The following is an 18,589-nucleotide window of genomic DNA, read 5'->3' as shown; positions in this document are numbered from 1 at the left end:
TACAGGCATATCCTGCCATCTGATAGGCCTTCTTAAGGTCAAGGTCCATCCTTCTATCCAGAGGGTCCTTGAAGGAGGTTGAATCATCTAGGGGTAAAGTGACGTTCTTGGCCAGCCTTACCACTGCGGCATCTACCACCGGAGGGCCCTCCAGCATTTTGGAATCTGCCTCGGAGAGAGGGTATAATTTTCCCAATCGATTGGTGGAAAGTCTTTTGTCTGTCCTCCCCCATTCTTCCTCGATCACCTCCCTGATTTCCTCCATAAGAGGGAAGAAGGAGATCTGGCGCTTAAGGAAGGGGAAGTATGATTTGGACTTCCTGACCTCCACGTTGGAATCCTCCCAACCGATTGCTTGTTTAACGGCCTGCACATAGGGCTGGACCATGGCAAAGGCAAAGCCAGAGGCATCTGTGTCATCTGAGGAATCCTCTGAAATGGCCATTTCGTCCTGATGCTTAGAGGAGGAGGGAGGGAACAGACGACCACTTCCACTGGTGGATGGACCAGGAATGGAGGCCTCAGCCATCAGCTCCTGAGGAGGAGATGCCGGTTGTTGTGTCGGCCTTGTAGCGACCAATTCCGTAAGGGAGTCTTTTACTGCCTTTTTAAGGAGATCTGCCACCTGTAGGCTCTCAGACTCTCTGTCTGCTGCATAGTCTCTAAGGCAGTCTCGACAAATTAGTTTGTCCGGAAGTGGGGAGCCTCCGCAGGCCTGACATCTGGTAGGTCTAGGTCTCGGGGAGCGCGAATGACGGCGCCTCTTAGCTGAAGCTTTCCTGCCGCTTCTGTAATGCCCATGTCTGGGTGACCTGTCTCTGCTGTGACAGGAATCATCATCGTCATCTCCATATCGCCTTGAGGTCTTCTTAGACGTCTTCTGGCGTACAGGACTGAAATACAAAAGTATCGTCCTTAGTGCACTCTTTTTTTTTTTTTTTTTTTTTAAACTTACCTGGGCGTAGGTCCTTACCTTGGGAGTAGAGTAGGATCTTGAGCGGGCGGCGAAAGGCTCATGTTTAGGCGGCTTAGCAGAGGTAACGGCTAGGAAAGAAGCAGAGGAAAAAAGGCGTCAACCAGTCGTGCGCTGATTCACGGAAAAGAAGGGAATTTGCCTACAAAAGTGACGATTCCCACCCCCCGTTACTGTGTGTTGTGTTTTGTGTTTTTTTTTTTTTTTTTTTTTTAAATCCATTTTTTATATATATATTTTTTTTTTTTTTTTTTTTGGAGGCTCCGATTTAAATAATTTAATATATTAATAAATTAATTCTTTTTAAGTGAAAAGAGACATTCCATCAGAGCTATACCAATGTATTCGGATGATCACATGTACAAAAACAAATGCATTAAAACATGCCTTACCTTAACAGGGGTGGGAATAGCCTGGAACTCTAGAGTGTAATTCTCTTGTTGACCACAGGCATTTCACTTGTGCTGCTGGGGAAATAAATAGGAGGAGGGGAAGTGATGTCGTGCTAAAGCTCCTCCTCTGACACTCTGAGGGCAAAAAGAACCATTCGCCCTCAAAAAAGATGGCCGCCGAAGCTTCCGACGCTACCGCGCACGCGCCGAACGTCAAAACTGACCGTCGAAACATACGACCCGCCGGCGCATGCGCAGACGACGGCGGGAACGCTAGACTATTATAAAATGACACAGACTCGCCGCGCGCGGCCCCTAGTGAGTCTGGGAGTGACAAACACACATGGGAAAGGAAAGGGGGGCCAGCTAGGACTATGGGGACCGCGGAAACAGAGCGCAGGAGAGAGGAAGGACAGATGAGACTGGAGGGAAAAAACAAACCTCAGGGACAGAGCAAAGCTGCTACCTCTGCTGCCATAGACTGGAGCCTGAACACCCATACTGCAGGTAAAGTTCTTACTTAAGAGACAAACTGCTTGTCCCAAAAGATCCTACAGAAGGGACTTCCAACCTTATAAGCGCATTTAGCTGCCCAAGAGAAGGAACTGCGTCCGGGAGAGGCTTGAACCCGGACGGACGCTGCCGAATGCAGAAGGTAAGGACGCCGACCAGGATTCACTGCCATGAGGTATGAGGAAAAAAAGGAGAATGCGGGGGCTGTACTAACCTTTTCTTTTATAATATTCACTAGTCCTGAGGGAGGAGCCAAGGCGGAGCTTGTCACAGGTATGCTGCCATGGAGGCACCAGGAAAACTATTTTTGAAGATTGATTTGTTCTTTCAGCTTTTATTTCAGATTTCATTGTACAGCTCGTCTACGTTTTCCATTCAATGCTTGCAACATGCTGAAAATTTCCATTTATGCCTCTAAAGTCAATGAAGTCGTTAGACTGATAAAAGAAAAACCCCAAGCAATTACCCAAGATAGACTTTGTAACATAGTGCTGTCATTATTGATTGATTGATTGTTTCTGATTAAAAAGATTCCAAAATGCCCTTCAGAGAAAAGTAAAATATATAGATATGTGTGTATATGTCATGTGCGTAAACGTTAATATTGTTATTATAATGTATCTCTAGCTAAAACTTTTTTTTTTTTACATTTTGGATACAGCAGGGAAGACTTAGTTTATATATTTACTCTTTTTGTGGTTTTGGGTTCTGGGTCAATGCTGTCACCAGCAGGGTGTCAATTTAAATTATGATTTAAATCACTAGTAAAAAGGCTTGATTTAAATCAACTTGTTTTAAATCATAATTTTTAAAGAGCAACTGTCATCTGTCTCCTCCTCTGACCCGCTGTTGATTCCCCAACAGTCCCATTCACTTTAATCACTTCAGCCACAGAAGAATTTACTCCCTCCCTGACCTCCCACAAACCTTTTGCACAAATAGAGCTTTCTTTTGGTGGTATTTGATCACCCCTGTGGTTTTTATTTTTTGCGCTATAAACCAAAAAATAGCGACAATTTTGAAAAAACTCACTATTTTTTACATTTTGCTATAATAAATATCCCCCAAAAATATATAAAAACATTTTTTTCCTCAGTTTAGGCTGATACGTATTCTTCTACATATTTTTGATTTTAAAAAAATCGCAATAAGCGTGTATTGATTGGTTTGCGCGAAAGTTATAGCGTTTACAAAATAGGGGATAGTTTTATGCCATTGTTATTAATATTTTTTTTTTACTAGTAATGGCGGCGATCAGCGATTTTTATCATGACTACGACATTATGGCGGACACATCAGACATTTTTGACACATTTTTGGGACCATTGTCATTTATACAGCAATCAGTGCTATACAAATGCACTGATTCCTGTGTAAATGACACTGGCAGTAAAGGAGTTAACCACTAGGGGGCAGTGCAGGGGTTAAGCGTGTCCTGGGGAGTGTTTCTAACTGTGGGGGGGCTGGCTACGTGTGACACATCACTGACCGATCACAGGGAGCATAGATCAGTGACACTGTCACTAGGCAGAACAGGGAGAGTGACTGGCAGCGAAGGGGTTAATCACTAGGTGGCGCTGTAGGGGTTGAGTGTGTCCTAAGAAAAAATTTTTGAACATTTTTACTGGGTTTCAAGAAAGGCTGCACATCCCAGAAATCTATACGAAAGAAAATGTGAAAATATTCCCCGTGGGGTTTTAAGGCAGCAAATTGAGAGACATCAAATGAATTTTTTCAAAATATTTTATTGCTTATAAAACACTAAATGACTCCTGTCACAGTGGATAAGCATGATAAGATTAAAATATGAGCTTTGGTGTGACAATAAAGATCCGTAAGCTTTTTTACAATATTGCTAGATTTACAATCCTAGGTAAAATGTATCTCCGTTTCAACAAAAGATCTCTCCTTATGGGTTCCCAAATTATTTCTTTACATGTTATAACAAAACCACTTAGTGTAGGGAAATACCCCAATGCATTTCAAATTGGAACTGGTCACAGTCTTCTTCAGGGGGTTCTTTATTTCTACCAATATAACAAGTAAATAATTAATGTAAAATACAGTATCATTAAACAAGCACCTATACAGGCATCTCCACATATTTACCCTTTCCATAGTGATGTATGTACAGGCTGAAAGCTCTCGTAGCAACATCTAATTCCGCTGGAGGCAAACCCGAACTGTCCACAGCCTGCTAGTGAGGGAGGAGAATATATATATGTATCCTGTAAATTTAATTGTATTGTAATTAAATTTACAGGATACATATATATATTCTCCTCCCTCACTCCCCCGAGATACTAGATTAATAGTTAATATATTACTTATATTTACAAATACATAAAGAATTATTTTATAAACGTAATTATTCTCAGGTGCAACTCTCCGTTCCTCTTTTTGGATGGTGGAAGCCTCAAAAGTTTTGTGACCGCTTGTAGGTCCCAAAGGGCTCCCGGTTCATGTATTGAACTATCTTTCTCCCCCTTCCCTCCCCGGAGGATTATGTGGACATGAATAGCAGGGTGTGGACAGTTCGGGTTTGCCTCCAGCGGAATTAGATGTTGCTACGAGAGTTTTCGGCCTGTACATAGATCACTATAGAAAGGGTAAATATGTGGAGATGCCTGTATAGGTGCTTGTTTAATGATACTGTATTTTACATTAATTATTTACTTGTTATATGGGTAGAAGTAAAGATACATTTTACCTAGGATTGTAAATCTAGCAATATTGTAAAAAAGCTTACGGATCTTTATTGTCACACCAAAGCTCATATTTTAATCTTATCATGCTTATCCACTGTGACAGGAGTCATTTAGTGTTTTATAAGCAATAAAGTATTTAGAAAAAATTCATTTAAAGTCTCTCAATTTGCTGCCTTAAAATCCCACGGGGAATATTTTCACATTTTCTTTCATAAAGTGTGTCCTAAGTAGTGATTCTAATTGTGGGGGGGGGGGAGGGGCTGTGTGTGACACGACACTGATCACCGCTCTTGATTACAGGGAGCTGTGATCAGTGTCAGTGTCATTAGGCAGAATGGGGAAATGCTTGTTTACATTAGCATCTCCCCATTCTTCCTCTCCGTGAGACGATCACGGGTATCCCCGTGGTGATTGAGTCCTTGGGACCCGTGACCCGACTCACGGAGCTTGCCGCGGGCATGCTCCAGCAGGCCACCTCTTAAAGGGCAATGTGCAGGTACATTAGTTTGCCTGTACAAGCCCTTCTGCCGATAGAGTTCACCTGTATGTGTAATTTAATCTCAGTATAAATACAGATGTTCTGTGAAGCCCTCAGAGGTTTGTTAGAGAACCTTAGTGAACAAACAGCATCATGAAGGCCAAGTAACACACCAGACATGTCAGGGATAAAGTTGTGGAGAAGTTTAAAGCAGGATTGGGTTATAAAAAAAATATCCCAAGCTTTAAACATCTCACGGAGCACTTTTCAATCCATCATCTGAAAATGGAAAGAGTATGGCACAACTGCAACCTACCAAGACATGATCATCCACCTAAAATGATGGGCCGGGCAAAAAGAGCATTAATCAGAGAAGCAGCCAAGAGGCCCATGGTAACTCTAGAGGAGCTGCAGAGATCCACAGCTCAGGTGGGAGAATCTGTCCACAGTAGTCCCTTTTGCAGTTTTGCAAACTGCAAAAGGGACTACTTATGGCTTTCTTTCAACAATGGCTTTCTTCTTGCCACTCTTCCATAAAGGCCAGACCGCCGTCACTTCGGTCATTTCCGGGCCTGGTCAGACTGAAGCCTGATGAAGGGACATGCATGTCCCGAACACGAAGCACCACCCGCTGACCCGACCCGGAAGTGACAGAAGTGACGATCACCTGCGCACGCCGCTGAATGCTGTCCCTGCCATCCGGAAGCCCTGTACAACAACAGTGTGGCCGGAGGAAGGACAGGACCGCAGACACACGTCCATAATAACAGCATTGGACCTCCTCTTCACCCGGCAGTCGGAGCGGATGACACCATGTTACATGCCAATTCCCATTACACCTTTGTGGCTGTATTTTAATATACCTTTAATTTACATTAAAATACTTGCATACTGAACTTAGAGGGCGCTGATCTTTTTGTCCTTTCTACATTACAGAGTTATTTCTGCCTTCTAAACTCCTGAACTGGCAGCCCTCCATGGACAGTTATTTGTTTATTTCTTATCCTCACATGGACTAATCTCCAAATAAGGACTGTTTTATATGTTATACTTTCTATTCCTTTACCTATACCATTTTAAATGACATTGTTATATCCAGAGTGCGTCGCATTATCCAATTGTTTTTACAATAAATTATGAAACTAATATAATTTATATTAAATTGATAACATTTACATGTGTATTAAAAACACTGAATGTATAATACAGTTTAACCTTTAGGAAACAAGTTAATAAATATTTTTAACAAAGTTTATAATCTCACTGACCAGTATCAATGTTATCAAAGTACTAAGAAAATTAGGTTATACTTGTTTGTCTTTTACTATTTATCTTAAAAAATGTATTTGTACAAAATATGAAAACCATAGTCTTTTTCAATAATAGTTCTTTGAATTTACCAGCTGTAGCTGCAGGGGATCAATATGTGAAGACACCTGAAAACAGACCAGTCAGTATGAATGGGAAAGGCCGAAACACGCAAGAGCAGAAAAAGCGAAAGACTCAATTAAGAATTCAAATCCAGGAATACATCAGCAATAGTGATGTTGTTATCTTCAGCAAGACAACTTGTGAAAACTGCTCCAAGGTACCATATATACTTTCCAAAGGGTCACCATTTCATGCATGCACATTTAATTGTTTGCTGTATGTTTAATCAATTAGTAGTTTTCTTACTAAAATGAAAAAAATATATTACAGAAGCTCCCTTGGGTATTTCATAGTCTAAAATGGTTTGATTCGTAAACCCTGACCTTGCGATAATGCTTAAAATTTTCCAGAGCATTTTAAACCCAAACGGACTGAGTACGTTTTATTGGCGATTTTGCACAGAGCAGCCCCAATCCTTCTCTTCTCTGGTCTCTCGGGCCCCTCCCTCCCGCCGAGTGCCCTCAGAGCCAACAGCTTGCAATGTGGGCACCTGAGCCGAGCCACGGGTTCTGCATGTCCATTCACACACACTGTCTCAGCCAATGAGGAGCGAGAAAATGCATAAAGGTAAAAAATATTTAGCTTTTACAACCAGTTTAATATATATAAGGAAGCAGGTGTACCTGCCAACGTTTCTGTCCATCCTGTCATCAGATTTACAGTTCTGCTATACATCACAACCGTGTCTTGCAGGCAGAAGTCTTCATTTTTCTCTGCTACACTTAAGTAACACAGGTCTCTTTCCTCCGCCAGCATGTGGATAATGAAAGCAAAAGCAGAAGACTGATAAACTCATCTCTCAGCATGTTCCTTATTATTATATGAACACTTCAGCACAACTGACTAGGTCCTGCTGCATCTAAAAATACATTTAATATTTAATGAAAGCTGTAGTAAACCGCACTTTTGCTTTTTAAACCCTGCTAGGCAATAGCATAATGTGCTAGTATGCATCGCATACAAGCACATTATGAAATATTTACCTTAGAACAAAGCCCTCCAGTGTCGCTATTGCCACTGACAGAGCTTCCATCTTCACCTGGTTTTCCTTCCGGGTTTTGCATCCTCTGGCCGTCTGATTGGCCGCAACCACAATGGCATCACTCCTGTGAATGTGTGCAGGGGTCAAGGAGCTCTGAAGGGATGTCACAGGTATTCGAAATCTAGTGAAGAAAGAGCTTTTGTCCCTTAAAGAAAAAATGAACACTGCCCCAGCACAGCCTTTCCATAACCTTAGTGTGTGGAGAGACAAGCCCTTATTGACCTCAAAACTTGCAAAGACATTGTGATACGGGAGGCAGGTAAGGGTGGTGCTGTAATTGTACTCAATGATAGGGACTGCAAGGCTGAAGCTTTGCGCCAACTTAATGATTCCCTTATCTATCGCATGTTCAGGTCTGACTCCGCTCAGATTTTCAAAAATAAAATGACACATCTTTTGGATTCAGGATTAGAAATGGGGGTCCTAACCGAAAACATGGCAGTGCACGTACTAGTGGATCACCCAGTTGTCCCAGTGTTCCACCACCTACCCAAAATTCACAAGAAGGATACCCCCATAAAAGGTCATCCAATGGTAGCAGGTATAGGTTCTCTTTTACAGAAAATAGGTGAGTGGGTGGACCAATGCTTACAATCCTTAGTGATGAGACTGCCAGGTTACATAAAAGACACAGCTTCAATTTTAAAATGTGTAAATTACATTTACTGGCAAAATCATTTTTCTTGTCTCACTTTGGACGTAAAGTCCTTGTACTCCTGCATCCCGCATTCCCTGGCACTGGATGCATTGAAATTTAATTTGTTCAAACACGGTACATATAATTCCCCGTTGAAAGAATTAATCATTTTGTCAGTTACATTTTTATTGCAACATAATTATTTCATTTTCCATGAAGTTTTTTATGTACATTACTGTGGGGCTTGCATGGGAGCCAAATTTTCCCAGTCATTAGCCAATCTCTATATGGGCTGGTGGGAGAAATACTTCCTTTTTTATCAACAGGACATCTATGCCTCCCATATACATTGATATGGGAGGAATACAGATGATCTAATCCTTATTTGGAATCATACTCTGCTCTCCTTTGTTTTATATCTAAATGACAACAGCCTTAATCTTGAATTGTTTTAAAAAAGCAGCAAAGATAGACTTGATTTTCTTGATATTACTCTCAAAGGAGACCAGAGCACAGGCAATATAGATACCAGGACCTTTCACAAATTCATTGCAGGCAATTCCTTACTCCTCCTATAATTCATATCTAAGATTACCATTTTTTTTAATTTGTTGAGACAGAACTGGTTATATATACTGGTACTTATAATTCCTTACTCCTGGCCTCCAGTTGCCATCCTTCCCATACAATAAATTTGCCAACTGGAATAGAACGTATCAGGGCTAGGTGCAACTGTTCCACTCCTGACAGCTTCCAATCAGAATGTCTTAACATTTCTTCACACTTGAAAAACCAAGACTATCAAGAGTGGCACATAAACATAGGCAATGCCATTGCCACAAATAGGGACAGAAACAATGCAATGCAATTGCAATAAAAATAAATCTCTCCATTACTTTTGTTACCACTTTATCCAGAGAATGGGACCAAATCAATAAAAAAAATTTAAAAAAATCTTCCTGTTCTCTTTTCAGATAAGGACCTTATTGAAGTACTCTCCAATGGTTGCAACTTCTCTTGACACCATACCTGTATTTTGGGGAATTGTATCAATCATCCCCCACCACTAATACCTGGCTCAGCACCAGTGGCTGGTATAGTTGTGGGTTAAATACCTGCCAATATTGTGATAAACACAACAGAAATCACAAATCAATCACCTCATGCCACAATGGCAAAGTATTTGCAATTAAAGTGGTTGTAAACTCTCCCCCACAACTTTGTCCCATGTAAATCAGCATAAAAAAACCCTAATGAACACTGCTTGTAGATATCTCCTTACTCATTTAGTATTGTTGTAATCCTTTTTGTTCTTTAGAATGACAACACTGAGCATGCCCAGATCTCCCCTGATTTACAGCACACTCTCTATGTGCTTGTCTATCTGTTATCCAGACTTCCTACAGCACACCACTGATATCCCAGGAGGCTGCAGAATCATTCAGAGCTTCCTCCTACACACCATGTGACCATGTGATATCACATGCAGTGCAAACTTGGCCATTACTGCAGTCTTATCAGTTGAAGCTTTAGACAATAGGCACAAGTAAATACTATGAAATAAAACAAGTCAGCTATGAACAGGGAAGCAGGGTTGCCATAGAAACGTTGGATTTAGAAGGAGGCTTGGATAACAGTACAGGAAGTGCTCAATGTAAGGGCGGAAATACACAATAGGACTGTGGACTCAGAAAACAATACTTAAGATGGCGCTGCCTAACCCCTGGAAACAAGTTTTTAAAAGTTTCTTTAAACAGTAAGTAATATGCGATTTGGGTTGGATTACAGTGGCTATAGTTTACTTGGCTATAAATACTTATTATTATGGACTAAATGAAAAGAAGCATCAGAGTGGGGGAGAGTTTTATTAATTAATTTATTATTTATTAATTGCAGTACAAAATATATGGTATACATGGTTGAATGGGGTCTCTGTCAATTACTTTATGTGACATGCACTTCAAGGGCCTTACGCATATAGATTAGTGAATACTTTAATGGGGTAGCTTATAGCAATGAGAAAAAGATGTCTTTTTTTTTCAATCAAAAGATGTTTATTGAACAAGTTTAACCAATTTCTAATGTAATGTATTCACATAAAGTTACATTTACATTTTGTTTTCATCTCAGTGCCATTTACATGTATCCTGTCTTCATGACCATCAGGTCTACCATATATTGAGGTACATGTATTCATACATTTTAACTGGAGTTAAGCATTTCAAGCTTATTATTGGGCTCCTCCCAAATTGCCCTGTAAGATTCTAGACATCACCAATTCCCCGGGACTAAGTCCAGGGTTGTCTAGCCAGGGTGACCAGATTCTTTCAAATCTACCTGGGCTTCCCATATGTTGGTAAATATATCTTTCCATTATCAATTTGTTCCCCATATGTGTTATCCATGAGGCTACTGTGGGTGGTGAGATCAATTTCCATCCCAGAAAAATTAGTTTACGGCATGGAACAGTGCTCTAGAGGATGCTATTCTCACCCCTTCCTCTGAGATAACCACCTCTAAAGTTCCCAGGATAAAATGAATTGGGTCTAAGGGGATGGCTGTCTGGAACACTTCATTAAGCGCCCCAAGCACCACCTTTCAGTACCGGGGGAGCTTTGGGCATCTCCATAGAAGGTGAATTAGATCTCCCTGGTGTTACCTACACCTGTCACATAGGGGGTCTGGCATCTTATGTACTCTGAGCGGGGTGTAATGCACCTGGACCACTATGTATAATTGGGAAACTTTTTGGCCCACGTTAAGAGAACATGTGGTGATTGATTGCAGAGCTTCCTTCCATTGGTCTACTGTCAGCGGTATGTCTTTTTCCTATAGGAATGGTGCCTTAGTGGGGTGTTCCCTTAAATGGTGCGTCAGTAAAATTTGGTAGCAACTTGAAATGATCCCTTTGGTTTCAGTGCTTGTGTGAAAAAGGTGAAAGATGGGAGTAGTTGGAGACTATGCTTTTAAATGGAGACTATGCTTTTATCTCTGGATGTGAATAAGGCCTTTGACACTCTGTCCTGGCCTTACCTTATGTCAGTGCTCCGCCATTATGGATTTGGTGCCCCGTTTATGCGGTGGTTGGAGGCCCTATATGATGCCCCCCAAGCTAAAATAAAATATTATGGATTTGAATCTCCTGTTTTTCCCATACAGAGGGGTACTCGGCAGGGCTGTCCGCTCTCCCCCCTATTGTTTATCTTGGCCTTGGAGCCGCTGGCCGAGGCGATTTGCTCACATCCAGACATAAAAGGCATTCTGATTGCTGGCTCTGAGCACAAAATGTCATTATTTGCAGATGATATCCTATTGACACTGATGTCTCCTAGAGTCTCCTTACCCAACCTATTCTCCCTATTGGACTCCTTTGCATCTTTCTCTGGTCTACGAGTCAATCCCACTAAATCAAAAGCTATGTCGGTAAATCTCCCTCTATCAGAATTGGCCTCCTTGAAAATGAATTTCTCTTTTCAGTGGCTCCCCTCGCTGCCCTATTTAGGGATATGTCTTACTCCTACCTATGAGGGCTTGTACCAGGCAAATTTTCCCCCTCTATTTAGGAAACTTACTGACTCGTTATCTTCTTGGACTAACCTTCCGCTCTCCTGGTTCGGCAGAATAGTCGCGGTACGCATGACTTATCTCCCAAAATTATTGTACTTTTTTCGAGTGTTACCGGTACCGGTGGCTTCCCATATCCTCCGACTTCATCAAAAGAGATTGCTAAAATTTATCTGGAGCTCCTCTAGGCCCCGAATTCATAAGCAAATAATGTACGCTCGTCGAATTAAAGGAGGCTTCTCGGTCCCTAACCTTCAAGCCTATTATGCTGCGGCGACCGTGGCTCCCCTGGCCCACCTTCACGACACTTATCAAATGCCTTTATGGGCTACCATGGACCTTGTTGATTCTCATCCTATTCCTATCTCCTCAATACCATGGTTGCCCCCAAAGGATCGCCCGAGTGGGTTCGGGCCCTGTATGACTCATTCCCTCCGGGTATGGGATTCTGTCAAATACTCGGCGGGATTACTGTCCCCCCATCTGCCATTATTACGTCTTGTTCATTGCCCTTTGTTCCCTCCTAGCTGTGAAAATCCTAGGCAATTCTCCTGGTGGGTGGATAATGGTTTTACGGATGTCCATTCTCTGCTCACCCCAATGAGAGTGCTAACATTTGGCTCCCTGAGATCTTCCCATGATATCCCCCTTAGAGAGCATTACAGTTACCTTCAACTCAAGCATTTTATTCAACAGCTTCTCAAAGCTCTTCCTACCCCGTACGTATTGACCCCCTTTGAACGTGTCTGTAGGTCCCAACCTCATTCCTCCGGACTAATATCTTTGATTTACTCCTTTATTACTACTTTTAAGAAACCCCCCGTTAGGAAGTATCATCTTCAATGGGAAACGGACCTGGGCAGGAGGTTGGATGTAGAGGACTGGCAGACCATGACATTGTCCCTTATGAAAAGTTCCAGGAATGTGTCCATCCTCGAGAATGCATATAACGTTTTTTACAGGTGGTATTATACGCCATCCAGGATAGCTCGCTTTATCCCCTCCTACTCACCCAATTGCTTTCGGGGCTGTGCAAGTGCAGGCACCATGGCCCATATTTGGTGGTCCTGCCCTAAGGCCTGTAGATTATGGATTAGGGTTTATACCCTACTGCGTAATATGCTTCACTCTAATTTTAGAAGGGACCCCTTCGTAGCCCTTTTATGTAAGCCTATCCCAGAACTTTTTCGCCCGGAGAGGCAGCTAGCCCAGCATCTTTTTAGCGCCACTAAGATTACCATCGCAAGAGTGTGGAAAACTCCAACACTTAGCTTTGAAGCTGTTAAAAACCACATGAACGATATAATGATTAACAAAAAACTGACATCATTTACCTCTGACACCCATGCCAAATTCCTCAGAGTGTGGCAACCATGGATAACTTATATCCGGCCCTCTAGATTTAATGACCAACTTCTTTCAATCTAAGGGCGCGTGGGCGCGGCCCCGGAGGACCTCTTCCCCTTCTCTTTTCTTCTTCTTTTCCCCCCTTTTTCTTTGCTTTTTACCTTTTTCTTTACTCCCTCTTTGTGGGCACTCTTACCCACGGTCTGTATTCTATCTATTCATCTTTTTTTTCTATTTGTCCTTTTCGGTGACTCCCATTTAGAGGAGTCGACATGTGGTTGAAGATTATACTGATATGAGATATTTTGAAGACGAGATGGCTCACCTTAGAGAGGAAAATTCCATTTTCTTTTTATCTTTATTTTTTTCCATCGCTCCTTCTATATGTCTGTTTAGCAGCACAGCCCGGCACTTATGTGTCTTTATATCAATATTTTTGATGTTACCTGAGCTAGGCTGCACTATATATGGCCTTTTTGAGACGCAATTGAATTTACAATATGATTATCTGTTTATACTGGGCCTTTGTTTTTATTTTATTTTTTTTCCTCTTCTTTTGCTACCTTTATTATCTTGTGGAACATTATAACACTTATGTATCCTCCCCTCATCGAGACATTCGTTTCTTTTTCCCTCATTTTTCTGTCTGATGTCTCAGTCACATGTCTGAATTGCTATGTTATGCTTAATTTTCAATAAAATATTTGTAAAAGAAAGATGGGAGTAGTAGACATAGTCCAATGGGTAGCCTCTCCTTGCATGCCCACTGCGTGCCTGAGCTGGAGATAGGAGTAATACATGGTAAATGGTAAATAAATCTGTTTTGCAATTCAGAGAAGGAGAGCAGCTTGCCTTCTTTAAATATTTGTGACAGCATTGTTACACCGAAGTATCGATACTTGGGTCCCTGCCGCAACTTCCCCAGTTCAACATAAGAAAGGTTCCCCCATATCGGGCTATATTCAGTGAAGCCTAGCACCTCCTGTATCTGTCTGCCCTTGTTCCATATTTTTTGGATTAGAGTAAGGGTGGGCATCTATTTGTTAGATTTATGAAACCTCTGTGCCTCCAGGCCCATTGGAATGGTTTCCGCTCCAGAGCCGATCAGCATCAATCTTACTGAGGAGCCCTCTGGATCATGGGCCATGGACCCAATCAGATGCTGCATTTGGGCTGCAATATAATATAGTCAAGGGTTGGGCACTGCCAATCCTCTGCCTTTCTTGAGAAAAAGATGTCTATCAAAGCATTTTAAATTAGAGCATTTTGGCAATATGAATTCCCTTTCTTTTTCTGCAGTACAAAGAATTAGACTGTCAGTACGTGAAGGTGACATGCACAGAAACTTCTTAAACAGGAAGTTATGTGGATTTTTTTCTCTGGGGACACGTATCCCTGCAGGCATAAACCGTCAGATGGGATGTTGATCTCTTCCTGAAGTAATTCAATCTACAACTCATGGTTCATGTGTATGCCTTCTGGTTCCATGTGATGTATTTTCTGTGTTTGTTCCCTCCCATCATTTTTCTTTACCCGTGCTTCTCAGAGAAATGTCTATATAGTTGCAGTTGTACCCGGAGTCAACCCGTGGATAGTGTAGGAAAGAACAAAAGACAACAGAGAACATTTGACCTGAGGTGTGGTCAGTATGCCTAAAAGGAGGCATACCCTAGAATGGAATGAAATGAAATGAAAAGTAAAAGGGGAATGGGTGGGTGGGATACGAGAGCCTACGACCACAGGGGGAAGGAGGCAGAGGGGGGCAGGCTTTATGCGGCCTGACTTTGCTTACAAAAACAGGCTGACCTGCGGTCAGCCTTACACTTTTACCCGGAGTCAACCTGTGGATAGCGTAGGAAAGAACAAAAGACAACAGAGAACATTTGACCTGAGGTGTGCCGGGGTCACATGGTCAGTATGCCTAAAAGGGGGCAAACAATGACAGTAGGATGAAAGCTTAACCAAAAATGTATTTACATACTAAATAATACTCAATTAGCCAAATTGACAAAAGCTTAAGATATCTCCAAAAAAGGACCTTGGATATACCTAGAAAAACAAGCTGACCTCCACCTGCCTAATGTCTTAATGATATGAACAGGGACCCCTTGGCACGAGGCTGCGGAAGTCGCACCTATTTCGGAATGAATGGCCAAAGCAGGGCCGTCTTTAAGGCAGGGCAAAAGGGGCAGCTGCCCTGGGCCCTGTCATTGTTGTGGGGCCCAAAGCAGCTGCCTCATACTTGCCAACTATCCCAGTTTAAATTCCCTTGTCCTTTGAAGTTTTAGTCCTGTGCTGTGTCCTGATATCTCAGTGTGAAGTGCTGGTACTAATGCTGCCCACCTCTGCCTTATTGTTGTGTACAGATGACTCACCTGCGAACTCTGTGTTTCTCATGTTTACTATGTAAATAACCAGCATTCATATGTAAATAGCGGCAGCCAGTGGCATTGATATGTAAATAAAGGAGGTATTTGTATGTATATCATGCCCCCCTGCAGTGAAGAGATGATGTGCTGTAACCTCTAGCAACCAATCAATGAGCAGTAATACTGTACAGTAATCTTTAGCAACCAATCAACAAGCAGAAACCATTTGCTGTAACCTCTAGCAACTAATCAGCGAGCCGTAATGTGTGCTGTAACCTTAAGCAACCAGTCGGTAAGCAGCAATGATATGCGGTAACCTCTGGCAACCAATTGCAAGTGCTGCCTGATCTGATACAGTAAACTGATTTTAAGTCTAGCTACTATTTATTGTATGTCTCAGAGCAGGTGGAGAGTGAAATTGCATGGGGGGGGGGGGGCCCCAAGAAAATTTTTGCCCAGGGTCCAATCAACATTAAAGACGGCCCTGGGCCAGAGTATGCCTTAGGGTCCAAACCCAGATTGGCCCATATGGTGCGGCAATGTTGAATGAATTGGGCTGCAGAAAGGGTACCACAAGGGAAAGGCAACAGAGGACTGTCCCTGGGCAGATCAGCTGTAGCACTGACCAACTGATCTAAAACTGACACCGGCACCATGCATTCCTGGTCTCAAAAAACGTAATGTCCGTGCTGCCTCCTTGCTTTGTCTTGCACACATGTAAATGCAAACAGAAATAGCCGGGGTACCTAACCAACTGATTGGCTAAAAGTATGCGAGACCCTGTACCAGACTGCGTAAATTCCCCTGGCCTAAGAAAACCGTAAAAGGCCAGATATATAGCTGCCTTAAGCACCAAGCTGGATAACCACCCAAAAGGAGATCTCGAGAGGATATCAGACATGTCCTGGAAAATGTGGCCTGTGATGGGAAGTCTACAGTGCCTGGGAGGAGGGCTACATTTCTGGATCCCTTTGAGAGTGGCCCTAATCGGGTGAGTGGAAAGAAAGGAGGGCCTAACAGGGTCCCCCAAAAACATGAAATGTTGAATGCCAGCTAGATATGTCCTGATAGTACTATGGGCCAGTTTGAGTTCAGAGTGGCAAAAAGCGGTAAAAGCTAGTAGGTACTGGATATTAAAACTATCAAGGCAAGGAAATCTAGCCCTGAAGGCCTGGAAGACCCCCCAAGCCGTGGCATATGCCTTCCTGGTATTCACTGATAAAGATTTATTGATCAAATTTGCTGCATCAACACAAAGAGAATCTAATCCATCACCAATTGCTGGAACTGAGGCGAAGGCGTGGCGCAGGCATCTGCATCTGGGACCTGTTGGAAAAATAATGGGAGGTTAAACCGTGACAAAGCATCGGCTGCTATGTTATCTATGCCATTGATGAACCTACAATGGATGTGAAAGTTGAAATGGAGGGACAACCAAGCCTGCGTACAAAACTCATGATCAGCAGGGACCTGGATCTTCCATTATTAATGATCTCAGAGGTCGCTTGATTATCAGTAGAAAACACTACCATCTATCCTGCCCATAGATGCCCCCACACCTGAGCTGCTGCCACTATAGGATAAATTTAGAACAAAGCCGATGTCTCAGTGAACTGAGGAATTGCCAAAACCTCATCTGACCAAGACCCTACCAGCCAGTGTGAGCCAAATACGGCTGCATAGCCTTTGGTGGCTGCTGCGTCTGTGGAAATTTGGGGGGAGGAACTACACTCAGCAGGGATAAACATAGTGACCCCATTCCAATGCTGAAGGAACTTATCCCACATCTGAAGGTCCGCAATAGCCGCAGGATCCAGACACACACGAGAATTAGCGCTGGGGGCTGATGGCAACAAAGATAATAATCTAGAAATGAAAGCATTTCCTTGGGGGATAATCCTCATAGCAAAATTTAACATGCCCAGAAGTGAAAGTAGTTCGACCCTGGTACAGACTCGGGAGACTGTAAAAGCATGAATGCGATCTCTGATTCTTACAAGCTTGTCTGTGGGAAGACTGGCCTGCATGGAAGGCGTATCCAGCGTGATGCCCAGGAACATAAGTCTGGTACCTGGCCCCTCCATCTTCTTAACTGCGTGTGGAATCTTAAGCGCTGAAAAAACAGATGTAAGCTTCAGAAGGTCAGAGGGGACCTGATCACAACCTTGAATGAGGAGAAAATCATCTAAATAATGGATCACCTTCTGACAATTTTCCCTGTATGTGAGAATCCAACTAAGGCCGCGTACACACGGGCGGATTGTCTGGCCAACTAAGTTCGTCAGACAATCCGACGGACAGTCCGTCATACTTTTGAATGAACGGACTTGCCCACACACGGCACTTTTTGAGCAGACGATCTCTCCGGCCGGAATGCCAGAGCCGCGCTGCTCGGCCACTTATATAGTGACAATGGGGCGGTGTCACATGGTATATGTCACATGGGTTGGTCACATGGGTTGATGTCACATGGGGACTATGACATCGTAAGGGGGCGGGGTCACCATGTGACACCAACCCATGTGACATATACCATGTGACACTGCCCCATTGTCACTATATAAGTGGCCGCGCAGCGCGGCTCTGGCATTCCGGCCGGAGAGATCGTCGAGGCAACATCTCCTGAAGAAGAAGAAGAAGAAGAAGAAGAACGGAAGGCGGCGGCGGCGGCGACAGCGGCGGCAGAGGCGACAGAAGACCGGGCCACCGCCTGTAAAAGAGCTATAAGAAGGCGCGGTGGCCTGGCAGAAGAACCGAAGAGGGGGACAAGACCCCCGGAGTCGGGAGAAGAGGCCGGCGGCGGGGAGGAAGAAAGCCGGACTCCTCCGCTAGCAAAAGAGCTACAAGAAGATAGCGGAGGAGTCCGGCAAGAAGACCCCCGAAGACGGAAGACCCCCGGAGCTGTGCAATAAAATATTTTATCTCGTGTGTTGTGTTTTTTTTGGTACTTTTATTTTACAGGTGAATGGGTAGGGGTACATTGTACCCCATACTCATTCACATAGGGTGGGAGGCCGGTATCCGGGGGCCCCCTTATTAAAGGGGGCTCCCGGATTCCGATAAGCCCCCCGCCCGCAGACCCCGACAACCAACGGCCAGGGTTGTCGGGAAGAGGCCCTTGTCCTCATCAACATG

At 43.2% G+C, this 18,589-nt stretch overlaps 1 protein-coding gene across 1 annotated transcript in view; it reads left to right on the top strand.

Moving 5' to 3' along the window:
- Positions 1-18,589, top strand: part of TXNRD1 (thioredoxin reductase 1) — a 154,387-nt gene that overhangs the window by 43,346 nt on the left and 92,452 nt on the right. Inside the window, exon 2 of the mRNA XM_077472116.1 lies at positions 6,468-6,652. Within this exon, the coding sequence (XP_077328242.1) occupies positions 6,468-6,652 (185 nt within the window). The remainder of the gene's footprint in view (positions 1-6,467; positions 6,653-18,589) is intronic.

This window comes from Lithobates pipiens, unplaced genomic scaffold (assembly GCF_037356315.1).
Source record: "Lithobates pipiens isolate NorthernLeopardFrog02 unplaced genomic scaffold, aLitPip1_a1.2 Scaffold_8, whole genome shotgun sequence".
Lineage (NCBI taxonomy): Eukaryota > Metazoa > Chordata > Amphibia > Anura > Ranidae > Lithobates > Lithobates pipiens.
Note: the sequence above shows the minus strand (reverse complement) of the source record. Positions and strands in the feature narration are given on the sequence as shown.